General features: G+C 35.4%; 1 protein-coding gene across 1 annotated transcript in view; it reads left to right on the top strand.

The window, feature by feature from the left end:
* The window catches only part of LOC124509856 (complement factor H-like), a 42,215-nt gene extending 17,005 nt beyond the window's left edge, over window positions 1-25,210 (top strand). Inside the window, 11 exon segments of the mRNA XM_047076459.1 lie at window positions 7,524-7,639; window positions 7,642-7,699; window positions 12,664-12,682; window positions 12,684-12,863; window positions 14,863-15,041; window positions 15,154-15,342; window positions 18,139-18,294; window positions 21,821-22,003; window positions 22,733-22,915; window positions 24,954-25,013; window positions 25,098-25,210. Coding sequence (XP_046932415.1) covers window positions 7,524-7,639; window positions 7,642-7,699; window positions 12,664-12,682; window positions 12,684-12,863; window positions 14,863-15,041; window positions 15,154-15,342; window positions 18,139-18,294; window positions 21,821-22,003; window positions 22,733-22,915; window positions 24,954-25,013; window positions 25,098-25,210 — 1,436 coding nt within the window.
* Window positions 25,211-26,196: the final 986 nt, after the last annotated feature.

The raw sequence follows: 26,196 nt of genomic DNA, 5'->3' as shown, positions 1-26,196 counted from the left end.
AATAACTTAAATGAGGACTGCAGCACTATACTTTCTGTTTTGTCCCAAAAAGAAATAAACGTTGAAAAAAAAATTAAAAAAAAAAAAGATACAGAATACCTCTGTGGGATTGTGACTAAAGTAAGGTAACAACATCACCAAGTATCAATAGGATGACTCTTGGAAGTTTTGATTCCCATTTATAGAAGAGAACGAAGTCATCTTCATTATAGGAAAGCAAAGGTAATCTTGTCATGTGGAACTATCATTATCGTTATTGTGGTGGACTGTGTTGGTTATTTAATTGATGTCATTTAGCACCACACCCAAATTTCTATACAAAGCTGCGTATTCTTAAGACTTAGAGCATAAAGTATATTTCCCACTCTTCTTTGTTTGTCGGTTTTCAATGAGTTTTGCCCATAGAAGTAGTAGTGGGACATCAGAAACAAGGAAGAACATTCTGGCTCTCCCAGACTGGCAGTTCCCAACAGTAGTTAGAGACAAGGTATTTGTACAATATAATTCAAGTAGCAATTGGGTGATCCAGAGGGAATGCCGTTTTCGGAAGTCCTGCTAATTTGTTCCTTCTTCACTAGAGCCAGAAGTAACCATAAAACTCTTTCCAACAACAAAGCAACAGGTGCAAGCTTTAGATGCCATCTTGAAAGCAATGGTATCTTTTGCTTTTTGATATTATACTTATTGCTGTTCATGTCCCCCAGCTTCTTCATTTTCCCATTTGGTCTTGTAGACCTTTCTACACCTTTGCAACTAATTATCTGTATTTAATTTTCACTTGCAGAAATAGATGGATTGGTTTCTGTTCCCTGACTGAATATGACTAATGCAATAAGTCATATAGAAAAAAGACATATTTGTTGTATGCAAAGTTGAAGATGTGGGGAAAGCCAAAAGGAAGTAAGATTTCCACGTTTTACGTGAACTAGTACCAGGGAGTGATAAGCTTTATATGTATATATTAATGCTTAGATTACTACTGCTAAAACATACGAAGAGATATAGTCAACAGTATAGATATACCAAAATTATTTTAAAATGTTGAAGAAATCCACAGGGAAGACAAAAAAGGAAATAGGAATGAGAAACAGGACACACACACACACACACACACACACACCAAATAATAAAATGGCTGATGTAGCCATTTAATATAAAAATAATGACTTTAAATGTCAATGGTGTAAATACTTTAATTAAAAGACTGACAATGGCAGGGTGGACACATAAACAACATCCGGCTATATGCCATCTACAAGAAATTGACTTCAAACTTGAAAAGATAGTTTGGCTCAAAGTAAAACAATAGAAAAAAAATCACTAGGTGCCTTTGACATGTTTCATTCCAAGCACTGGCTGCTGTCCTCTCAGCTGCTCACTGCTCCAAACCGCAAAGCTCATGGATCAGTACTCTGGATGCAGCAAGAGAGAAATGGGCCTCCTTGGCAGTCTCTCACACAGCTGGGAAGCCTTGGACTCATTCACACACCCTCACTTTAACCTGCGGGGGGGGCGGGGGGGAGAAGAATCATGCACCAAGAAGCTCTCTCTAGACCCCTGAGGGAGAGGTATCAATTGTAAAGCCAAACTGACCCTCTTCAAAGCGACTAGTCTTGGATCTTTTGCTGCATCGATGTACTGGAAATTCTCTGCTGGACTGCTGGACTTCTACAAAGGCTCTCTTATCTATGCGTAATTGTTTAAATTGGCGTTCTCCAGTGGCTTCTAGACTGTGACTGAGAGGGGCTGGTGCTGGTTCACAGGCTGCTTCAGGGTCCAGAGCCAGGGCTGAGGTCTGTGTGCCTATTACTATGCACATGGGTGGGTGAGACTCCTTCCAGGTCCCTTGGCAGGTGGTGCTGGTTACAGAGTCAAAGCCAGATGGGGCTGTAGCCCAGTCCTTAGGATTGTGCAGCTGTTTCTGTGTTTCTAGCCAGGACCACAATTGGCAAGTCAGCCCCTGGGTGCAGACCTGTTTTCTCAAAACAGCCCTCTTGTTCTTGGGCTTCTCTGGGGTTTCACAATGTCCTGCCTGGATCCCACATCTCCCCCAAAGGCACTTTTGTCTGTAACTAGATGCCAGCTAGTGGTTAGGGGAGGATATTGTGAGAAATATTTTATCCACCATCTTGCTGATGTCACTCATTCCTTGTGCTATTGATGCTGGCAGGCCAGGTCCGGTGACCCAGAGGGGGTCCTGCAGGACCAGTCAAGATCTTTGGCTTTGTGTAGGATGGAAATCAAACACAAGCCAGCAGGAGGTGAAAGCAGAGTTTACTGAAGATATAGAGAGAGCAGATACAGACAGCATCTGGGAGAGTCAGAAAGGAAAGGAGCATGAATCTCGTCTTTGGGGTCTAGGGTTTTTTATTGAGGATGGTGGTCTGGTGAAGTGTCCCCTCATGCATCCAGGAACTGGCTAGTACAAAGATGGGGGAAGATGGGGGTGGGGTGGGGAGGAAGGCATTATTCCTTGCAGCCAGAGGGCCTTGGAGATATCTAGCACCAGTGGTCTTGAATATGCATATGATAGCTTCATCAGGTCATTCTCACCTGGTCTTTCCTTAGATGTTACCTATTCTAGAGAAATCATTAATTCCTTGTCTCTTACAAGGAGGACATATACTGTTTGCATTACAAGGTATGTGTAAAGCGGAGTGGGGGTGCAGGTCCTGCCAAGAATAGAAACAGGAAAAGGAACAAAGAGCAGATTTTTATGCAGTTCTTCAGTTTCCCTGTCTCACTAGTTTTGTTTTTATTTCTTAGTATTTTCTGTTCTTTCTGTCTGGAGTTTCTTATTATTCAGCTTGATTTTCTTTGAAACATAGTATTTTTCTTGTAATTCCATTTATTTTCACTTTTTATTTTTTATTTAGGCAGATTATTTTTTTTCCTAGTAACTTAATCACTTGAAAATTTTTTGACAACTGTATGTTTAGTTTCCAAGTGCTCATTTATTTATTATTATTATTATTATTATTATTTTATTCTCAAATTAGTTAACATGCAGTGTAATCTTGGCTTCAGGGGTAGGACCCAATGACTCACCCTTCCATATAACACCCAGTGCTCATCCCAACAAGTGCCCTCCTTAATGTCCATCACTCATGTAACACCCCCCCCCCATCCCCACCATCAACCCTCAGCTTGTTCTCTGTATTTAAGAGTCTCTTATGGTTTGTTCTCTGTTTAGGAATCTCTTATGGTTTGCCTCCCTCTCTGTTTTTATCTTATTTTTCCTTCCCTTCTCCTATGTTCATCTGTTAACTTTCTCAAATTCCACATATGAGTTAAATCATAGATATTTGTCTTTGATTGACTTATTTCACCTATCATAATACCCTCCAGTTCCATACACATTGTTGCAAATGGCAAAACTTCATTCTTTTGCATCGCTGAGTAGTATTCCATTGTATGTATATATATACCACATCTTCTTAATCCGTTCATCAGTTGATGGACATTTGGGCTCTTTCCATAATTTGGCTATTGTTGATAGTGCTCCTATAAACATTGGGGTGCATGTGCCCCTTCGAATCAGCATTTTTGTATCCTTTGGATAAATTCCTAGTAGTGTACTTGCTGGGTCGTAGATCAGTTCTATTTTTAATTTTTTGAGGAACCTCCAAACTGTTTTCTAGAGTGGCATTCCCACCAACATTGCAATAGGGTTCCCCTTTCTCCACATCCTCACCAACATGTTGTTTCCTGAGTTGTTAATTTTAGCCATTCTGGTGGGTGTGAGTTGGTATCTCAGTGTGGTTTTGATTTGTTAATTCCCTGATGCTGAGCGGTATTGAGCATCTTTTCACGTGTGTTTTTGCCATCTGGATGTCTTCTTTGGCAAAGTGTCTATTTAAAAAATCATCTCCATATAGGTGTGAATTATATACAATAAAATTCATACATCTTAGTGAGTAGGCCAGTGCTTTGACAAATGTGTACATCTATGTAATCACAAACCAAGTCAAGCTAGAGACAGTTTTCATCTTCTGAGCCAGTTCTGTTCTTCTCTTGCCATTCAGCTTCCCCCAGCAACACCACACCAGGCAACCAATATTCTTTTTGTTACTATAGTGTTTCCTTTCCACAGTTGCATATCAATGGCTTTATAGAAATGGATTCTCCTATCTGGCTGCTTTATTTTAGCATAATGTCTGTGACATTCTTCTGTGTGGTTTCTTGCATCAGTAGCTCATTTGTTTTCATAATAGAGTTGTGTAGCATTATATGGATATAAAATGTGTTTATCCATTCCAATATTGATAGATTTTTGGAGTGTTTTCAGGTTTTGGCAATTATGATTGAGCTATTTATGAACACTTGAATTTAAGTCTTTGAATGCGCGTATATTTACTATTTGTTGCATAAATATCCAAAAGGGAATTGCTGGGTTATGTGCATGATTAAATCTGTAAGAATCTGCCTTACTGAATTTCAAGTTAACTGGCATTTTGCATCCCCACCAGCAATGTTTGAGAATTCCAGTTGATTCTCATCTTTATTAACAAACAGGATCATCAGGTTCAAAATTTTAACCACTATGTTGTGCATATTGTGGGATGTCATTTTGCTTTAATTTTACGTTGCTGTTTGACTAATGATAGTGAACACCTTTTCATCTGGTTATTGGCCATTATTAGGTCTCCTTCTGTGAAATTGAATTTTTCCCAAATTTAAGTAGGTAGTTTGATATTTGGGAAACAATTCCTTTATCAAGTATATGATTTGCAAATATTTTCTCCCATTTGTGTCTTATCTTTTAAGTTTCTAACAGTTTATTTCCAGGAACATATGCCTTAACTTTTGATGAAGTCCAAATTGGTCAATTTTTAATTATTTATTTTGTGCTCTATATAGGACATTTTTTCCAACTTCAAAGTCGCAAAGATTTGTCATACTTTTTTTCTCTCCAAAGTTTACATATGTACTTTTACATTCATGTCCATGATTGATTTCTAGCTATTTTGTGTATGCAATAGGGTTCATCTTTTTTCCTCATATGGATTTTCAGTTGTTTAGCACAATTTGCTGGAAATGATATCCTTTTACTTCCTGAATAACTTGTCAGTTTTGTCAAAAATCCACTGAATATAGGTAAGTGTGTGTGTGTGTATGTGTGTGCGTGTGCACGCGCGCGTGTGCGCACGTGCACGTGTGTGTCTATTTCTGGACTTTTTATCATTTCCCACAAATTTATATATTTATCCTTATATCATTATGCCTTCCCTTGATTACTGTAGTGTGAGTCCTCCCATCTGTTCTTAATTTTGGGGGGTAGAATAATGGCCTCCCCAATGATGCCCATGTCTGATCCCTGGTACCTGTGATTATGGTACCTTACTTAGAGAAAGGAACTTTTCAGATATTACTAATGTTAAAGGCCTTGCAATGGAAACTTTATTCTTGATTTTCTAAATGGGCTCACCGTAATACCATATGGAAAGAAGGGTGGGATTGAGAGAGGCAGAGACGGGGAAAGATAGAGAAACAAGATGAGGTAAGAAGGATCAGAGAGAGACAGTTGCTGGCTTTGAAGATGGAGAAAGAGACCATGAACCAATCAATTCAGGAAGCCTCTAGAAGCTGGAAAAGACAAGGAAACTGATTCTCCCTTGGAGCCCCAAGAGAGGAACACAGCTCTGCAACACCTTGATTTAGTCCAGTGATCCACCTGTCACATTTTGAACCGACAAAAATTTAAGAAATAAATTAGTACTGTTTAAACCTGATGTAAGTATGTGGATTTTCTTTGTAGTTGCAGTAGACAATTCATACATTAATTTTTAATGTTTTTTTTCTGGCTTTTTTTAGCTGTTTTCCATTTTCTTTGAGTTTTGTTATTACCTTGTTAATTTCTACGGAAAGTCTACTAGGATTTTCATTGGAATTGAGTTGAATCTGTATATTATTCTGGGGATAGTTGATTGTAAAAATATTTTTTCCTCCAATTTAAGATCTTGGTTTATCGCTCCAATTATTTAGGCCTCCTTCAAGTTTTCTCAGGGAGGTTATATAATTTCTGAATACAAGTCATGCACGTGTTTTGTTAAATCTTTCCTTTTGTGGCACAGGTTTTTTTTTTCTTTTAATACTATTACAAATTATAAAGTTTTGATTTCCCACTTCCCATTACTATTGTATCAAAATACAATTTCATTTACTGTATTGACCATTTAGCATCATCTTCCTTAATTTACTATTAGTTTGGTAATATTTTGCAGGTTCTATAGGTTATTACATCAATTATACAGTATTTGATGATTAAGAAGATTAGCAGGACTCCACAGCATAGATTTACATTAGGGTTTGTAAAGGTTAAAGACCGTAGTACAACAGGAGAGAGAAACAAAGGCAATTGTAGAGAAGTTTGAACACTTACAAGCACAGCCATTCCGTACCATTTTTTCCGGATGTTTTTCATCTTTGGGTTCCAAATCACCAAGATACATGTAAGGTATCTCGTTTTCAGGTAGGCTAGTACACAAATTTACAAAGAGGTCTCATACCATTATGCTTACTTACTTAAACTAGTTTCTGTAACTGATTAAACCAGGTATAAACCATAAATCTATATATTCCTACAAAATTTAGACAAGCTTGTACAGTGTGTCTCCAGGGGAGTTTCATACTTAAACCGCACATTATAAATCACTGGGTACCACATGCTTATCTTGGCCAAAGGGTTAGGACTAGAATCCTAGCTATCCCTGGAGATAACCATAGAACAGTTTCGTTCCACCTGCAAAATAATCCTATCCTTCCATAGTTCATCCTCCTGATCCTTTGTTAAGCTTTCTGAAGTACAGATTGCTCAGGTAACTGCTCTTTTTTTCCATGCATTTTCAACAACATTTATAGACTAGAAAAAGCAAAAAGGCAAGCAACAATTGCACATAGGTATTTCTTTCAAGAAACATTTAAGTTTTAACAAATAAACATGTTTCTGATCTTGACAACTCTGCTGCCTCCTTCCAGAACTCAAATTTGAACTTTATGTAGGTATTAGGAGAGAGATTTGATTTCATTGTAATCAATTTTCCATTACAAGATTTCTTATTATGGAAGGGAAAATGTCTTACATAATACAAATACATCAATCTTTTTATTTAATTATCCATTTTTCTCTGGTCTATGTATTGCAACTGCTAAGAAGTTTGGCATCTTAATTCTTAAGATGCTATTCTGGTGTCCTAGAAAAAAATACTATATGCTGTAATGGCCTCTTTTATTACCAGCATGCTATGAATACATAAATATAATTGAATTGAGAAAAATGTTCCTAAAATAAATTTTCACAGCGTTTTAGTGATGAGAAAAAGCTTTGTAGTAACACTGTTTTCACTTTTGGTAATTATTTTAAGGCAATTCATCACCGATCTTTTTGGATTACTTTCACTTAGTGTTTAATTCATTAGCACATATTAATTGATAAAGCTTTTTGTTCTAGGGATGGGATTATTAAGTTAGGTTGTTCATTAATTAACATTATCAATAAAATCTTCAATTCTGTTATGAACTAGAATCTTGTGATATGCCAGGATTTGAGAATGCCAGACTCAAAAGTGGTGGCAAGTCGTTTAAGCTCAATGACGAGTTAGAATTTGAGTGCTATGATGGATATGAAAGCAGACTTGGAGGCAACACGGTTCCATAGTATGTGGTAACAATGGCTGGTCTGATACACCTACATGTTATGGTAAGTACTTTCATTTCAGGCATTCTCTCTTTTTTTTAGGATAAAAAAGTCTGTAATTGTTGAATGACTATGTTGTGCGTCTGAAACTAATATAACATTGTCAACTATACTTCAGTTAAAAAATGCAGAGAAAGACAGATACCATGTTTTCACTCTTATGTGGATCCTGAGAAACTTAACAGAAACCCATGGGGGAGGGGAAGGAAAAAAAAAAAAAGGTTAGAGAGGGAGGGAGCCGAACCATGAGAGACTCTTAAAAACTGAGTATAAACTGAGGGCTGATGGGGGGTGGGAGGGAGGGGAGGGTGGGTGAGGGGCATTGAGGAGGGCACCTGTTGGGATGAGCACTGGGTGTTGTATGGAAACCAATTTGACAATAAATTTCATATTTAAAAAAAAAACCTTTTTGTCTTCAAGAGCAGTTATCAGTTACCTCAACATAAAGTTTGTAAAAGGAAAAATGAGTTAAAAAAAACCTGTATGTGTTCTTTTTTTTTTTTTTTGAAAGAGAGAAAGAGCACGAGTGGGGGAGAGGAGCAGAGGGGATAGAGAAAGAGAGAGAGAGAAAGAGAATGTTAAGCAGGCTCCATGCTCAGTGTGGAACCTGACGCGGGGCTCGATCCCACAACCCTGAGATCATGACCTGAGCTGAAATCAAGAGTCGGACACTCAACCAACTGGTACCACCCTGGTGCCCCTATCTCTGTGTTCCTTTTTATAGAATTTTGAATGATCTGGAGATATTCTTTTTTTTTTTTTAACATTCATTTATTTTTGAGACAGAGAGAGACAGAGCATGAACGGGGGAGGGTCAGAGAGAGGGAGACACAGAATCGGAAACAGGCTCCAGGCTCTGAGCTGTCAGCACAGAGCCCGACGCGGGGCTCGAACTCATGGACCGTGAAATCATGACCTGAGCCGAAGTTGGCCACTTAACCGACTGAACCACCCAGGCACCCCTGGAGATATTCTTAAGGAACAAAATCAAGGCAAATTCTTCTGATTTAATGTAAACTGGGAAGAGAAGGTGTTCTGAAGCCCAAAGAGAATACTCTAATTTTAACACACTGTATTAATATTTCCTATGGGCCAGATACATCACAGATTTGTGGTTAAAGTATAATTATTTTTGTTTTACTAAACGGGAGCTTTTAAATTATTTTAAATTTAGCTCTCTTCAGTAAAATTTTAGTTTCTTACAAATTCTGCACCCATCTTGCTCTTGAGTTTCTGCTTTGTACCTCTCACCTTGAGAATTAATTTCTGCCGGTCTTGAGAAAATCTATCTGTTTTCTGACTTTGACAAGTTCTATGGACTCTTACATGAATTTCTCTTGTGTTTACCAATCAGCTGTCCAGAATAAGAAGGAGAGCTTGATTACGTGGGGAGATGAATGGATGTAGACTGTGCAAAACTTTGACAACAGAATAGTGTTTGGGGAAATATTCCGGTAAGTGGGTTCTAGTCAAGATGTGGGAGTTTTATAAGCTGAAACTAGATAGGAGGCAAAGGAAAGATTATTTAGGTTATATTAGGGCATGTCAGCATTTAGATTAATTTAATCACTACTAAAAAAGCCATAAAATAGTTTTTAAGGAATGATATAATTTGATTTGAAAATATTTAAAGTAATTTTTTAAAGTTTGTTTATTTTGAGAGAGAGAGCACCAGTGGTGGAAAGGCAGAGAGAGAGAGGGGGAGAGAGAGAATCCCAAGCAGGCTTTACACCATCATTGCAGAGCCCAATGTGGGGCTCGAACTCATGAACCATGAGATCATGACCTGAGCTGAAACCAAGAGTTGGACATTTAACTGGCTGAGCCAGTTAAGGAACACAGGGCATAGAACCTACATAGAGTGTACCGAAGAGAAATCATCAGTGAGAACTTCAGAACAGTATGTGGTCATAAATCTGTCAAGAAGTTTATGTGAGCATGTGAATAGAAAGTTCAGAGTATTGCTAGAGGAAATCATACACCAAAGGGAGTCTTTTCTAAAGACGGAGGACATTAGAGCCAAGTGAATGCGGAATAGGCTATAGCAGAGACTGAGGACGTGAGGTGGGCGGTTCCCTGTGGAGGTGGGAAGGAAAGGAAACCAGAGCTCCGTGGAAGTACAAGGCTTCTGTGGCGACAGAGCCACTTCCAGTTTTGAACAGGAGGAAGGAAGGAAAACGGATGTGTCAATTTCATGCTGGAACGAAGTGGGAGCTGATGGCTTCTATTTTCCTTTGAGATACAAGACAAAGTCACCAGAGATGGAGTTGTGCACGGGACAAGGAGGAGAAGGAACACTTAGAAGTGTGGGAAATGGTTTAAAATAGAGACTTCAAGAAAGGAGCACGCAGTGAGTTTGTTATTGAGATGAGGTAGACTTGCTGAGTAGTGTGTTGGTCCCAGTGAAAGTTGATTAATTCGGGCTGTTGACAAACACCCATTTATGAGCTCGATATAGGCTAGGAGAAAAACATGGGTCTGCCTTTTGGGAACTTTCAACCCAGTATGAAAACAAACCAACAAACAATGAATTAAGCCCAATAATGGACCAGATGATAAAAACACATTTTAAATATATTTTATATGTAACCTTGTTCAAAGAAACAAAAGAATCCAAGAGCTTAGAAAATGAGAGGGTGGGGATGGAGGACTCAATTTTATATAGGACGGCATATACACAAAGGAAGGTTGAAAACCCTTCAGGATAGAGATGGGGGTCTGTGCAACAGCTGAACAGCAGGGAACTTGAGCTATTTAAAGAAATCCAAAGATCGTAAAGCCTGGCGTCTGGATTGACAGGGGGAGAGACATGGAAGTTACATTGGAAGTGTAGGCAAGAAACGGATCATAAAGAGTTTGGGTTTTATTCTAAGTAGAAGGGGAGACTTTTAAGATGATCATGAATTTCTTTTCTGGGATTAGAGACAGATACAGGTTTTAAAAAATCAGAAGCGTTTACAATTTTGAGGGGCCTTCTTTAAAAAAGAATTCAAAATCTTAAATATATAATTCCCATAATCTTTCCAATGTCACCACATGTCAGGAAAATGGGATGGAGTAGAAGTTGGGGTGACAAGGACAGTGGTAGAAACAGATGTGGCCAATAAAGCTTTTACTGCAAATTTTATAAAACTTATGACCCTATGAACTCATTGGTAGGAATTCACCAGCATGGTAAGGCCTCCAAAAGTTGAATGAACAAATGACAGTTTAGTGTTCTTTTCAAATGACTTTCCTCGACCATGTAGCAGAAAATTGCACAAAGATTGAATGATATTGAGTTTATTTCAAATGTCCTGGGCATTCTCCCCTTTGGGGGGAGGTTTCCAAAGAATTATGGTTGTCATAAACCACTTAAGCTAAACAGTATTTCCAGCAATATTAAATAAATATACACTTTAAAAAATTTATGCTAGCATTTCTAAGTATCAGTGCCTGGATTTAGGATTTTTAACTTTTGGATAAAGATAAATATCTCTAATTCAAGATATGCCTATTCAAACTCTTCTTTAAATCACAATTTAAAAGTCATTAGCTTTATATAAATATAACAATTGGAAAATAACCGATGGCCAAGATTTATTATTATTATTTTTTTGGTGTTAAGGCAGAATTTTTCATGATGTGTTTAAAGATAGAGAATATATAAAATGAGCACAAGGTATATAAACAAAGATACGTAGAAAAAAAAGAATTGCTACATAGAAGACTGGAATAGAATTTTAGGAGAGGAATTCCTATAGTTCTCATCAGGTGTGACCTCAACTAATCTATAAAACCCAAGATTAAAACAAAAGCACATTTGTGGAGTTATTTTTGTGGCATTACTTTTTTAAAAAAGCTTATTATGTATTTTGAGAGGCAGAGGGAGGGACAGAGAGAGGAGGAGAGAGAAAGAATCCCATGCAGGCTCCTTGCTGTCAGCGTGGAGTCTGATGTGTGGCTGAAACTCATGAACTGTGGGATCCTGACCTGAGCGGAAACCAAGAAGAAAGTTTACCTGAGTCACCCAGGCGCCCCTAGTGACATTACTTTAAAAATAGTTCTCTTACATCTAATTTTATGATTATGTGTTAATACTTCTAGATAGTATGAATTTTCTTTGGAGTATGATTCAAATTTTTAAATTCCAGTTTTTAATTTTATAAATTAATTAGCAATATGGGAGGATTCTCAATAAGAAAAATGCAGTTTTTGATACTACTTAGCAATTTCACAAATTTTACAAATTTTAAGAGATAATTTTACACACTCCTAATTTGAATCAGAACAACCAACAATTTATTAACAGTTAATATAATTATAAGTTTATATATAACATATATATCATAAGTTAATATAATATAATGTAATAATAATAGTTGGTTGTATATTACATAACTATTCATGACACCTAGAATATAACTCTATGGCCTTGAACATCTTTCTTCATTTTGTTTCATGTTTCACTTTGATTTCTTCACTTATAAAGTATCAGTTAAGCTTTTTAAATGTTCCTCTAACTGAAATACATAAGAAATGCTTCTCTTTAGCATTCCAGGTCCCCAATTATATTAAACAAAAATACCAATTCTTATTTAAGTGTGCAATTTAAAAATTGTAGCATTATTTTTTTTGAGTTTTTAATGAGAGAATACTTTTCTGTTTTGAGAGTATAAAAAATATAACATTAAATTTTGTAAATGTCAGTGATAAAATCAGATCCAGTATAGGTAAAGTGATTTTACAAATAAATTTTCAGGATATATCTATTGCTGTTCAACACCTTAATATTTCTCAAAGAGTCCTGTATGGCTTTAGAAGGTATATAAAACCTAGTATGCAACTTTTCAAGGAAGAGAATTTATCTGAAGTCCCTCTGTAAATATAATACATTGCACCTCACTATTACATGAGACATGTAAAATTTACTTTGGCAATGATTAATTATATATTCTCATTAAATTATTTTACCTTTTTTTTAATAGAAAGAGAATGCTCGATTCCAAATAGAAAATAGAAAAAATTTCCAAATAGAAAAATACTTCATTCCTAAGCCAAAAAAAGACAAATATAAAGTTGGAGATGTGTTGCAATTTTCCTGCAGACAAAAACTTACAAGAGTTGGACCAGATTCAGTTCAGTGTTCCCATTTTGGATGGTCCCCTGATCTTCCAACATGTAAAGATGAATATTTATCCTACAATTGCTGAAACAATTGAGTTTTGGATATCAAGTTTTTTCCTCTCTTAATTTTCTTTTGGCTTCCATTGTGTCTACAATCTAATGCATTAAGCCAGAGATAGACCCTGTGCAGGACATGTGTTGGGTAGTAGATATTTTAGACTTCTTATTTAAGAAATTAATCTCCAATTGTTCATTGAAATATGCAGTGGAAATCTGAATAGATGTTTTTATGATGTCTGACTCTGAAGGGACTTTTGTTACTTTTCCTTTTGCCTACAATTCCACTATTAATACTGGACATTTTTAATAGCATGGGCTATTTCACTGATTGTATCTCATTTCACTGATTGTATTTAAACTTTTGGTCAGTTCAGTCACATATATGGTTTAATCAAAGTTAAAAATATTGATCAAGCGCTCATCTCAAATGATGGTATTTTTTAAAGAAAGTTTTGATAAATTTTTTGCATGTAATATGAATATTAATATAATTATACAGTCATATTTACTAATTGGTTTGAATACCTCTTTAGAATATCTAGATTATTGAACAGATTTCTTTTGCTACTCTTTCCTGTCTGAGCTATACTTTCAAAATTGAATTCAGGGTGTGTACCAAGGTTTCTAATTCACCCTTGAAGTTTCTCGTAGAGAGACGGGTCCTAAAGGTGCGGTGACGAGAGAATTACAAAGCAGGGGCTAAGACTCTCCCGGAGCGCAAGCATCGGTCCCCTGGCTCAAGCCTCTTTCATTTTTGCAAACTGTCTGACAGCAGCAAGCACATACAACACGGTATTTGACATCTGGACAGGCCATCCACCTGCAGTGTATTCCATACCGGGTCATGAGTACATCTGGCGCCGGACGAAACATTCTTATCCCAGGACTGGCGCCCGTACGATGTCCTTCTGGAGAGAACGAGCAGTCCCAGGATCCTTCCGGCGTCCTGGGAATGAAACAGCTTTCAGTTCCTTGCTGTTCCGTCCCTTTCCTTCAGGACATTCTTACCGTGCCTCCCGCCTCTTGTTCTCCAACAGTTTCTTACGTTTACAGGATTGTAAGGTAGTCAGAAAATATTTTTTGTGTCTTTTTTTTATGTGTCATATGTAAGATATTTTACTAATCTCATTTCACAAAGATTTTCTCTTTTGTTTTCTAAAGGATTTATAGTTTCTGGGTTTACATTTAGGCCTATGCTCTATTTTTGGTTAATTTTTGTATGTGAGACATGAATATGAGGTATGATAGAATCAAAGCTCTGATTTGATTTATGTGAGTGTCCAATTCTATATCATTTTGTAGAAAAAACTATCATTTTACCCTGAATGGCCTTTTGTAGGTTTGTCAAAAATTAATTGTCCATATACATATGGGTCTATTTCTGAACCCCATTCTGTTTTCTTTTTGAATCTTTCTGTCTTTATGCCCAAACCACAGCTTCTTAATTACTGTAGTTTTATGATTAGTATTGAAATCACATCATGTTATTCCTTCAAACCTTCCTTCTTTTTCAGTTTTTTAGCCATTCTAGGTCCTTTGCATTTCCATGTGAATATTAGATTCAGTTTTTCAATTTCTACAAAAATACCTGCAGTGATTTTGATTGGGATAACATTGGCTGTATAGATCGTTGGGGAAAATTAACGTTTTAACAATATTAAATCTTCCGAACTATATTTCTTCATTATTTGGGCCTTTAGTTTATCTCTACAATGTTTTCTCATTTTCAAGTATCAGTTTGCATATCCTTAGTCAGATTTATGCCTTCATATATTGAACATATTTGCAAGGCTTAACTATACTTCTAATAGGTTAGTTCAGTAGAAGTAATAGAACTGGGAAATGAATCTGGTGTAAACACCATTTTTTATTGTTTAAGAATGCTATAATATATTATGTAATAAATAATAAATTGATTAAAGAAAAAAATCTCTCCACTCTAGTGGATTTTGAAATTATAGACACCGTAACCATTATTTACACAGTATTTCTACCGTAGGGCAGGTAAAATCATGTGGTATGCCTCCTCAACCCCCCAGTGGGGAGATTAAGGAAACAAACAAAGAAAAATATGAACTTAACAAAGTGGTGGAATATGTTTGCAACTCTGGATTTTTGATGACGTGTTCTAATAAAATTCAGTGTGTAGATGGAACATGGACAACCTTGCCTCTATGTAGTGGTAATGTATAAAAAGCACGAACACTCAAATGTGATTAAATCAACACTTTTTGTTATCTGCATATAACCACATAAATTATATTTTAAAGAGAAACATATTTTTTGTGAAGTTTTTACAGAGGGCAGTACATGGGGTGACGTACCTGGACTTGCTTATGGTTATGTTGTGGAGTCTTCTGCCCCTCCCTTTCACCATGGAGCTTTAGTGGAGTTCAGTTGCAGAGAAACATGTACATTGATTGGACCCAGATCAATTACATGTGACAGTGGACGGTGGACCCCACTTCCTCAGTGTGTTGGTGAGAATAGTATTTCTTGAATTGCCATTCAGTAAAACGTAACATTTTTATTGTAAAAACTATATCTGTGACAATATTTTTGAAATTTAGAGATATTTGTGAAACACATCAGGTCTTAAATTATATTCAGACATTTGTTGTTATAGTTCAACATGTACCAACAGAGGAAAAATATAAACTAGCAATTGAATTTTATGACGCTCCCTGTCCCTGATATTGACATTGTTTATAAGTGTGAAGATAAATTTTACTTGCAGGTGTATATATGATTAAAACATGAGTACTAATTACCAGGAAAGTATAACTATCTTTGCATAAATACCAGTTTTGTTTTTATAGGGCACTCTTTCTTTCAGGCCCTGGAAAACAAGGAAATAAAGTTGACAAAATACCACTAGCTACACTCCAACAGGAATCTTGCCTCTATCAAATTTTCTAACAAAAGATGATTCCTCAGCCAGTTTCAAATGCAGCGAAAAGAAGTTCATGTGCTGGAGGGTGGGCGGTCAGTAGTATAACTCAGTCATAGGAGGCAGGTGAGATTGGGCCAAGAAAAAAATTCTGATTCTGTAAGTGAATCATCCTGCCCTTTGAGGACTAACTTGGAGAACCTTGGGGGCCTTCTTTCACTTCTCCCTTTGAATGAGTTCTTTCCAAGAGTCTTTCTGGGTTCTATATTCAAAGAGAGACCAGGATGTCCAGTTTCATTTATTCATCCAATTTCTGGGCATTAATTAATCCCAAGAGAAGATACAGTTGGGATTCAATCTCCAAGGAAACAGGGATTCATACTTCACTGACTTGTTCCCAGTTCTCAGAAGACTGGCTGACATAGAGGAGGCATTCAGTAGGAGTTTGTTAAATAGATCAATAAATTTTGTTGCTTATTTCTAAACACATTCCTGTCAAAGGTATTGTCAGTCCCCCAAGACCAAACCTCATTTTAATGCTGTCCTATCCCCACAAATGATCTCACCTCATTTCTGTCATATGCGGGAAAAAACCAAGGTAATACGAGGCATGAAAACTCTCATCTTTTCATTATAACTTAACACCAAAACATCTGCTTCAGTGATTACTCTCCTCTGGTCTCAGAGTTTTCCTTCTTAACATTAATCCTCTACCTGTATTACATTTAATGTCACCTTTTCAGCTACATTAGGTTTTACTCCAGTTTTCCCCTCTCAGTGTTTTTACTTTGTACCTCCACTCTTCCTTTCACTTTTCTCCATATGTTTATTTTCTCCTCATGAACGAAGAAATCCTTTCAAAAATTGGGCATGACAACAACCACCACCGCTCCTCTTGATTACAGATCTTCCTTCAGTTACCATCCCTTGAAGAATACCTTGTTTTCTCTCCCTCAACACTCTGGACCAGTTCTAAAAATAGGACGAAGCCTGGAGCCTCTAGTTTGTTTTGAATTAGACTCTTTTTTATTTATTTTTTCTTAAGGTTGCATTGCAAAATCTTTTCTTCGGCCAACTTATTTGAGTTTGCTCTATTCATCCTCATCTGACTCTGTATTTTAAACCATTAACAAATCCTAGCAAAGGCCTATGAAGAGATTTTATCAACTTCAAAAAGGACTCCCATTTTTATTGAATTATTGAAATGTATAGCTATATAAAAAGCCTCTATAGTCCATAAATAACATATTGAAGCTAGCAAAAATTTATTATTATGGCATTATAATATTATTGGATTATAGGATGACTAGGTATAAAAAAGAATAGCTTCTCAAAGATTCTAAGAGCATATACAGAAAACAGTCCGTGACTTTAAACAACCAATTTCTTTTTTAAGGGGGGTTTTAATTTTTATATGTACATATATACATTTATAATTGACATACAGCCTTATGTTCATTTTAGGTATACAACATAATGATTTGATATTTGTATACATTGTGAAATGATCACACTAAATCCATCATCTATCACCATACATAGTTATAGATTGTTTTTTCTTGTGATGAAAACTTTCAAGGTCTACTTCTTAGCAACTTAAAAACATACAGCACAGTATTATTAATTATAGTCACTATGCTGTTCATTACATCCCACGACGTAGTTATTTTATAACTGGAAGTTTGTATCTTTTGACTCTCTTCACCCATTTCACCTGACCCCACCCCGCTTCTGACAATTACCAATTTGTTCTTTGTATCCATGAACTTTCAATTTGTTTTTTAGATTCCAAATATAAGTAAATACTATGGTATTTGTCTGTCTGACTTCTTTTCCTTATCATAATGTCCTAAGGTCTATCCATGTTGTTGCAAATGGCAAGATTTTATTGTTTTTTATGGCTGAATAAATATTCCCTTGTATTTATATACCACATCTTCCTTATCTATTCATGTGTCAGTGGACATTTAGATGGCTTCCATATCTTCGCTGTTGTAAATAATGCTACAATAAATATGGGGTGCATACATCTTTTCAAGTTAGTGTTTTCATTTTTTTTTCCAGATAAATACTTAGAAGTGGAATTGCTAGATGATATGGTAGATCTATTTTTAATTTTTTGAGGAACCTCCGTACTGTTTTCTGAAGTGGCTGTACCAATTTACATTCCCAGCAACAATGTACAAGGGTTCCCTTTTCTCCATATCCTCACCAACACTTGTTATTTCTTGTCTTTATGATAAGCCCATCTCATGCAATATGATCAGGATGACTTGGTGGAATTTATGAGCATACGTTAGACTACTGACTCTATAGCTATTTTTTATGTAGTAGTTGTTTTGATTTTTATGATTAGTCTTTTCAAGGGAATATTTTAATTTTATAGCAACAAATAAACTTAAGAAGTGTAAATCATCACAGTTAGTTTCATATGAGGTGATTGATCATAATACCAACATGCGTTACAAATGTAGAGGAAGAACAGACTACAAACACTCAATCTGCATAAATGGAAGATGGGATCCTGAAATACCCTGCACAGGTAAGCTATTATTTATAATGTATTTAAGAATTTATTTGGTTTCTTTCTAACCTGTAAAAGAATGATCTTTGTGCCTTAAAAAATTAGCTATTTATTATTACAAATAATTTTCAAGTGGGAAGGTAATTTTAAAAAAGAGCCAAAACACTGCTTCTAAATACTTACTGTATCATTATTGTATTAGTGTTACTGTATCATTACCGTATTAGCGATATAACATTACCACCTACAACCTTGGCTTTAAATTAACATCTGGGCAGTAGGTGTACAAATTACTATTGGAATACCATTGCTTTTAACTCCTTTTATTACACACAAAGGTACCTATACCTATGCCTATGCCTATGCCTATAACTAGTATGTATCTGTGTACCTATAAATATATCCATTAATGTATCTATGTATGTATCTATTTATGGATGCATGAATCTCCCTTATCACCTATTTATTTATGTGTTTATCTGTCTTGAAACTTCTGTATCTGATGACACCACTGATTCCTATTGAATAGCACAGGCTTTATTCCATTTTTCCACTCTTCATATTTGTATCTCTCTTCTCTATCAGTAGGACACCTTAACTTACTCTCCTCAATATTTTAACTAATTTCCCCAAGCCTAGAATACATGGAAAGTAGTGTCACGTGAATATAAGGACCCAACCTACTACCTATGGTTCAACATATTTTTTGTTCTTTTGTAAAAGGAAATAAATATTTATGTGCAATGAAGCATATATGCTCTACATTTTCTTCTAGAAGCTTTATAGTTTTAGCATTTATATTTAGGTATATCATCCATATTATATTAATTTTTGAGTTTGGCATAAAATAGGGGTTGATTTTTTAAAAAATATAGGTAGCCAATTGTTCTAGCAATATGTGTGGAAAGGACTTTGAAATGAAAATCAGTTAACTATGTAAGCATTGATCTACTTCTAGACTCTCTACTCAGCCCATGTATCCATTTTTCTATCTTTATTCCTGCCCCATTGCCTTGGTAACTATAGCTTTATAGTAAGTCTTGAAGTCTGATTTGTGTTCTCCGATATGTTCTTGCTATTCAAAATTGCTTTACTCATTCTGGTCTTTTCATTTCCATAAAAATTTCAAGGAAAGCTTATGAATTTCTATAAGATATCTGCTTGTATAATGAAATGGATGGTTTGTATAATGAAAAATAAATTAGGGAGAATTGGCATCTTAATCATATTGAGTGTTCAATCCATAAACATACTAGATTTCTTCAATTATTTTTTATGCTTCTATTTTCCCAATAATGTTTTAAGTGTAGAAGTTTTACAGCTATAAAAAAATTATTCCTGTTTTATATTTTATGCTATAAATGCAGTTTTTTAAAATTATATTTTCCAGTTTTACTGCAAGTATAAAGAAATGCACTTGACTTTTGTGTATTGATTTTATAGTTTGAAACTATATTAAGTTGCCTTATTTTATGTATCATTTTGTTGATCTGTTATAGTTTTCTTTTTTTTATTTAGATCTGTTACAATTTTCTATGAGCCGTTATGTCATTACAAATACAAGATTTTAAATCTGTCTGAGTCTGTTCTTATTTTTACTTTTTGTTTATTTTCTTATCTTGTTGCATTGGCTAGGACCTTAAATAAACTTTTTAAATGTTTTATGTATTTTTGAGAGAGACAGAGACAGAATGCGAGTGGGTTAGGGGCAGAGAGAGAGGAAGACACAGAATCTGAAGCAGGCTCCAGGCTCCGCACGGTCAGCACAGAGCCTGATGCGGGGCTCGAACTCACGAGCTGTGACATCATGACCTGAGCTGAAGTTGGTCACTCAACTGACTGAGCCACCCAGGCGCCCCTTAAGTAAACTTTTTAAAGGAAGAAACATCTTTGTCTTATTCCTGACCACTGGGAGAGGGCATTTAACATTTTACCATAATTATAAGGTCAGTTTAGGATTTTTATAGATATCCTTTATTGGATCAAAGGAATTTTTTTCTATTCCTACTTGGCTGAGTCAATTTTATCATCAACCACTGATGTTTCAAGTGCTTTTGATGTACTATAGATGTGATAATATGGCTTTCTTAATTGTGTTATTACAGTGAATTACATGTATAAGTTTTTTAATGTTGAATAATTTATTTATTTATTCATTTTAATGTTTGTTTATTTTTGAGAGAGAGAGAGGGACAGAGTGAGCAGGGGAGAGGCAGAGAGAGAGGGAGACAGAATCCAAAGCAGCCTCCAGGCTCTGAGCTGTCAGCACAGAGTTCAACATAGGGCTCAAACTCACAAACCGTGATATCATGACCTGAGTCGAAGTCAGACACTTAACCAACTGAGCCACCCAGGTGCCCCCTAAATCTCTCATTTCTTAATTCAACTCGGTAGTGATGTATTTTCATGTACTAAATTTACTGATATAGTTTTAAGGTTTTTTTTTTACATCTATGTTCATGGGGGATGTTAACCTACAGTTACTTTTGCTTGTAATGTCTCTGCCAGGTTTTGTTGTTAGGGATACTATAGACTGAGAAATCAAGTTAAGAAGTGTTCTGTAATCCTCTATTGTTCTGAAGGTACATGTGTAATATTATTACACATATTATTTCTTAAAGTAGAAAATTAAAATATGGACTTAAACCAACCTACTTTTAAAATATAAACTTTAAAACTGCATTTTTCTTTCTAAGCACTACTTTAGCTGTGTCTCGAAAATTTTTGTATACATTGTATTTTCATTAAATTCTTTATAAAATATTGTCTTTCTAATATTCTTCTGATTTCTTCTTTGACCAGTCAGTTATTCAGAAGTTTGTTGTTTAATTTCCATATATTTATGTTTTCTAATCATTTTTCTTTTTAAAACAGCTTTATTGTGGTATGATTGTTATATAAAGAACTACACATATGTAATGTATACAATTAGATGAGTATCATGCTAAAATTCAGCTAAATTCAACCTATGGCAAGACTTATCAAGAGGAAGTACAAGTTTGAATCATTAGGACTAAAAGTGATTAAATATCAGACATAGAAGAGAATACGTTAAAAAAATATGCCAAATACTTAAATATAAGAAAAAAAATTTGTGATGAAATATACACTACTCATGTCAGCTTAGAAATAGAAAATCTGACATTAGTAGCACAAATAAAGTTTACTCAAATGTTTCCCTGAATTAAATGTAAAACGTGGACAATTGAAAGGATTTAGAAGACTTCCTGGGGTATACTCAGAAAACCTTTATTTAGTGCCTGATACTGAGTAACTCAGAACATCTTAATGGTTAGAAATAATTAGAAGAGGTTTTATATAAATTATGATCACAGAAAGAATAAAAGAAACAACAAATAAAACCATAAGAATAAGCCAAATGTGATACACTGAAGTATCAAAGAGTATACCATATTTAAACCCAGAACATGCCATTATTATTTGACCATTTATGATACATCATTTTGAGTTCTCTGCTAAATTAACCTCTTGATACATTTAAGTTATGATTTTTAATCAAGAAATCTAATTTTAATAATTTTAGAGCTACAAATGCAGTCATGCCCACCTCCACCTCAGATTCCCAATGCTCGAGATATGACAACTACAGTGAAGTACCGTGATGGAGAAAAAATATCTGTTCTGTGTCAAGAAAATTCTATAATTCGCAATGCAGCAGAAATTGTGTGTAAAGATGGAAGATGGCAGTCAACACTACGCTGTGTTGGTCAGTAGCGCATAACTTGCTTTATGATGTTCTTTGAATGAGGTTAACACTCCCCTGTGCTTTGTATAAATGAACAAGAATATGTTCATTCTCTTTTTTTTTTTTTAACGTTTATTTATTTTTGAGACAGAGAGAGACAGAGCATGAACGGGGGGAGGGACAGAGAGAGAGGGAGACATAACCGGAAGCAGGCTCCAGGCTCTGAGCCATCAGCCCAGAGCCCGACGCGGGGCTCGAACTCACGGACCGCGAGATCGTGACCTGAGCTGAAGTCGGACGCTTAACCGACTGAGCCACCCAGGTGCCCTGAATATGTTCATTCTCTATGTTAAACCTTTCTCTATGCCTTTCTCTATGTTAAACTTTATCTTGATACAGTAAATTACAATCTAAGTATACAAATCAGTCCCCGTTCTTTCACTCTGTGAAATGAACACAGACAAAACCTTACAAAAACCTTCTGTAAATCTGGGATAAGATTTCTGTTTTTGCCTGTTTCACTCCTTATGATGAACAAGACAAGAATGAAGGGGCATATTGAACAGGAGGATAGTAGCATAGATATTAGGGAGACATATATCCTTGCAAGTTTCAAAGAGTTTCAGTTTTAAATAATTTAATTTGTTCAAATTATCCATATTTTAAAATCCCCAGGCAGTGTTTGTTTGTATTTTTCAATGTAAAACATTATATTTGTGCCTGACTCTTTGATCTCTATTCTTCACATAGAAAAAATTCCATGTTCTCAACCACCTCAAGTAGAAAATGGACTCATTAAAGAAACATTTAAACCCAGGCTTTATGCACATGGCACTAAATTAAGTTTTATTTGTGAAGATGGTTACAGGATATCTGCAGAAGACGAGATAACTTGTCACATGGGAAAATGGAGTTCTCCACCTCAGTGTGTAGGTGAGGGCAGTACGCAAACTAAAATCTGTTTTCAATACGATTCATTAAACATAATAAATTGGCATCAAAGTCATGAGACAAAATCCTATAGATTTCTAAATATATAAAATCATTTATACCTAAATATTTAAAATCATTTATATATTTATGTATTTTAGTAAACAATTTTTGCATGATGAACTCAATCCTATTTTTGTTAATTTGATTGGTTCATAATAGAATCACTTTTAATTCTGGCATTAAAAAAATTAAAACTAGATATGTAGTGAGACTAAACCTACTTATTCATATAAGTTTACCTATTCACATTCTTATCTATTTATGTAAGTTTTCATGCTTGCTTTTCCAGGAGGTTTTTAAAAAAACATTTCTTGTTTTCCTATAATGCCCCTTCTGATATACAATTTATGGTACTTTTCTTAATGGTTAATTCTCAATGCTTTTCCTTTTATTATTCATTATTGGTTTGAGAATCATTGAAGAACTCTTTCATAAATAAATAGACGTTTTAAATTTCATGTTCTTGCTCAGGTTGGCAGCTGGATACACATCAGAATGGTGGTTTTAGGAAGCATTTGTGCAATTTCTCTGTGATATGATGGTAGCTCCTCCTATGTAATCATTTCTTTTTATTTACCTCTTTTTTCTATTTGCTGTTCTTCTTTTCCTCTCAATTTTAGTTAGTTAACATACAGTGCAATATTGGTTTCAGGAGTAAAAGTCACTGATTCATCACTTAGATACAACACCCAGTGCTCATCCCAACAAGTGCCCTCCTTAGTACCCATCCCCCATCTAGCCCATCCCCCCCACCCCCCTCTGGCAACACAGTTTGTTCTCTATCATTAAGAATCTCTTGTGGTTTGTTTCCCTCTCTCTCTTCCCCCCTTCCCATATGTTCATCTGTTTTGCTTCTTAAATTCCACATATGAGTGAAATCCTATCTTTCTCTGATTGACTTATTTTTTTTCTGATTGACTTATTTTGCTTAGCGTAATACATTCTAGCTCCATCCACATCATTGCAAATAATATTCTTTTTGGTGGCTGAGTGATATTCCAGAGAGTGTGTGTGTGTGTGTGTGTGTGTGTGTGTGTACATACTATATCTTCTTTGTCTATTCATCAGTCAATGGACATTTGGGTTCTCGCCATCGTTTGGCTATTGTTGATAATGCTGCTATATAAACACTGGGGTGCATGTACCCCTTTGAATTTGAATTTTTGCATCCTTTGAGTAAATACCTAAGAGTGCAATTGCTGGATCAAAGGTAGTTCTTTTTTTAGTTTCTTGAGGAACCTCCATACTGTTCTTCAGAGTGGCTGCGCCAGTTTTCATTCCCACCAACGGTGCAAGAGTGTTCCCCTTTCTCTGCATCCTCGCCAAAACCTGTTGTTTCTTGTGTTGTTGATTTTAGCCATTCTAACAGATGTGAGGTGGTATTTCACTGCTTTTGATTTTTTTTCCTTTTCTTACCAGTTTTTAGCAGTTTGATTATGATGTATCTTGGCATGAATTTCTTTGTTTATCTTGTCCAGCTTTTTTAATGTGTAGGTTTATGCCTTATGTCCAATTTGGGAACTTTTCAGTCATTATTTTTGGAAGTTGTTTTCTTTCATCTCCAACCTCTTTTGTCTTTCTGGGTATCCAGTCTTTTGCTGTCTTCCCACAGGTCCCTGAAGCTCTGTTCACTTTATGTTGTTGTTTTCAGTATATTTTCAAAGTGAGTAATCTGTGTTCTTTGTTTAAGTTTGTGCATCCTACAGTCATCTGATATCTATAATTGAGCCCATCCAATAAGTTTTTAAGAAATTTTATTATTACATTATTCAGTTCTATGTTCACATTGGATTTTTTAAAACCATTGTCAAGTAATTCCAATATCCTTATCAACTCAGTGTGGTCTTGTGTTGATTTCCTTTTCCCTTTTGAGATTTTTCTGCTCCTTGGTATGATGAATGATTTTCAAATATATACAGGACATTTTCGGTATTATGTTTTAAGACTTTGGATTTTATTGAAATCTTTTGTTTATCAGGTCCCCATCGCCACCAGGCAGGGTGCGAGTCCGCGCTCTTCACTTGGTCTTTGGATCAAGGTGGGGAGAGGGGTGGTCTTAGGTTTCTTCTATGAAGTTTTTCTGAAGTAATTTAAGTCTTGTAAAAAATGCTTGCCTTGCTAGGTCGCTCCTTTCCTGAACCATTGTCTAAAGGGACGAAGGAAACTCTTGGAACCTTTTTTATGCCTGAACTTGATATCATTTCTGGATTTACTCTTCTTCAGTGCCCAGCCTAGGATATATAGAAGGCAAAATGAAAAACCAAACAACTCACTGCAGTGTGATTCCTTGAATTCTGAAGTCCTTGAAAGATTGATTTCTTGTCTACATCTTTCATAGTCTCTTATGTTGGATTTTGAAATATATTCAGGGTTTTTACTTAGCAGAAGGAATAAGCAGAAATGTTTCTACTTCATCTTGTCCAGAACAGGAAGCTAGCAATGCCCTTTCGCATTATACAAATGTGTAATTCCTTGAATTTTATCAAAGGTGGTGTTTCCTTTGTAGTAAAAATGAAAATCAATGAAAAAAATGACCAGAGATCCAGTGGACACTGTAGTATGTTGTGTATAACAAGAACACTTTTTTGTTTATATTAGCTAGCCATCTATCCAGCAAATAGTCACCAAGAAAAACTGTGATATCAATATCACAATACTGCAAAACAGATATGTTTGTTAATGCTTTCTGTGCGTTTTCATGTGGGACAAAAAGAAGGGCTTAAAAGTGAGATTCTCAGTTTAAGTGATTAAAATTTCTTCAAGGAATCATTTATGTCAGCAGAAATCACAAGTCTTGATATTAAGTGTGGTGCTATATTTTTATTGCTTTATTGTAAACTGTTTTTCTTTAGTCTTGCAAGAAATGAAATAATTTTTTTTAAAACTCTAAAGGAAGCTGTGGACCCCCTCCACCTATTGACCATGTAGACATTACCTCATTCACATTACCAGCATACGCTCCAGGATCATCAGTTGAGTACCAATGCCAGTCCTTCTATGAACTTCAAGGAAACAGGAACATAATATGTACTTATGGACAGTGGTCAGAACCACCAAAATGTATTTTAATAAAAAAAAAGTATTTTAATATTCTTGTAGAATATCTATTTATAATAGAATTTTCATGGGTTAACTAGCAATCATTCTGTTGAACGCTTGACTACTAAATATTAATATGTGAGTAAATAAAGTCTGGAAAATTCCTGTTCAAGCAACAACAA

This window comes from Lynx rufus, unplaced genomic scaffold, assembly GCF_022079265.1.
Source record: "Lynx rufus isolate CCGP_SWC_20201006 ecotype Redwood Valley unplaced genomic scaffold, mLynRuf1.p SCAF_15, whole genome shotgun sequence".
NCBI classification, from domain to species: Eukaryota; Metazoa; Chordata; class Mammalia; order Carnivora; family Felidae; genus Lynx; species Lynx rufus.
This window is presented reverse-complemented; position numbering and strand designations above follow the sequence as displayed.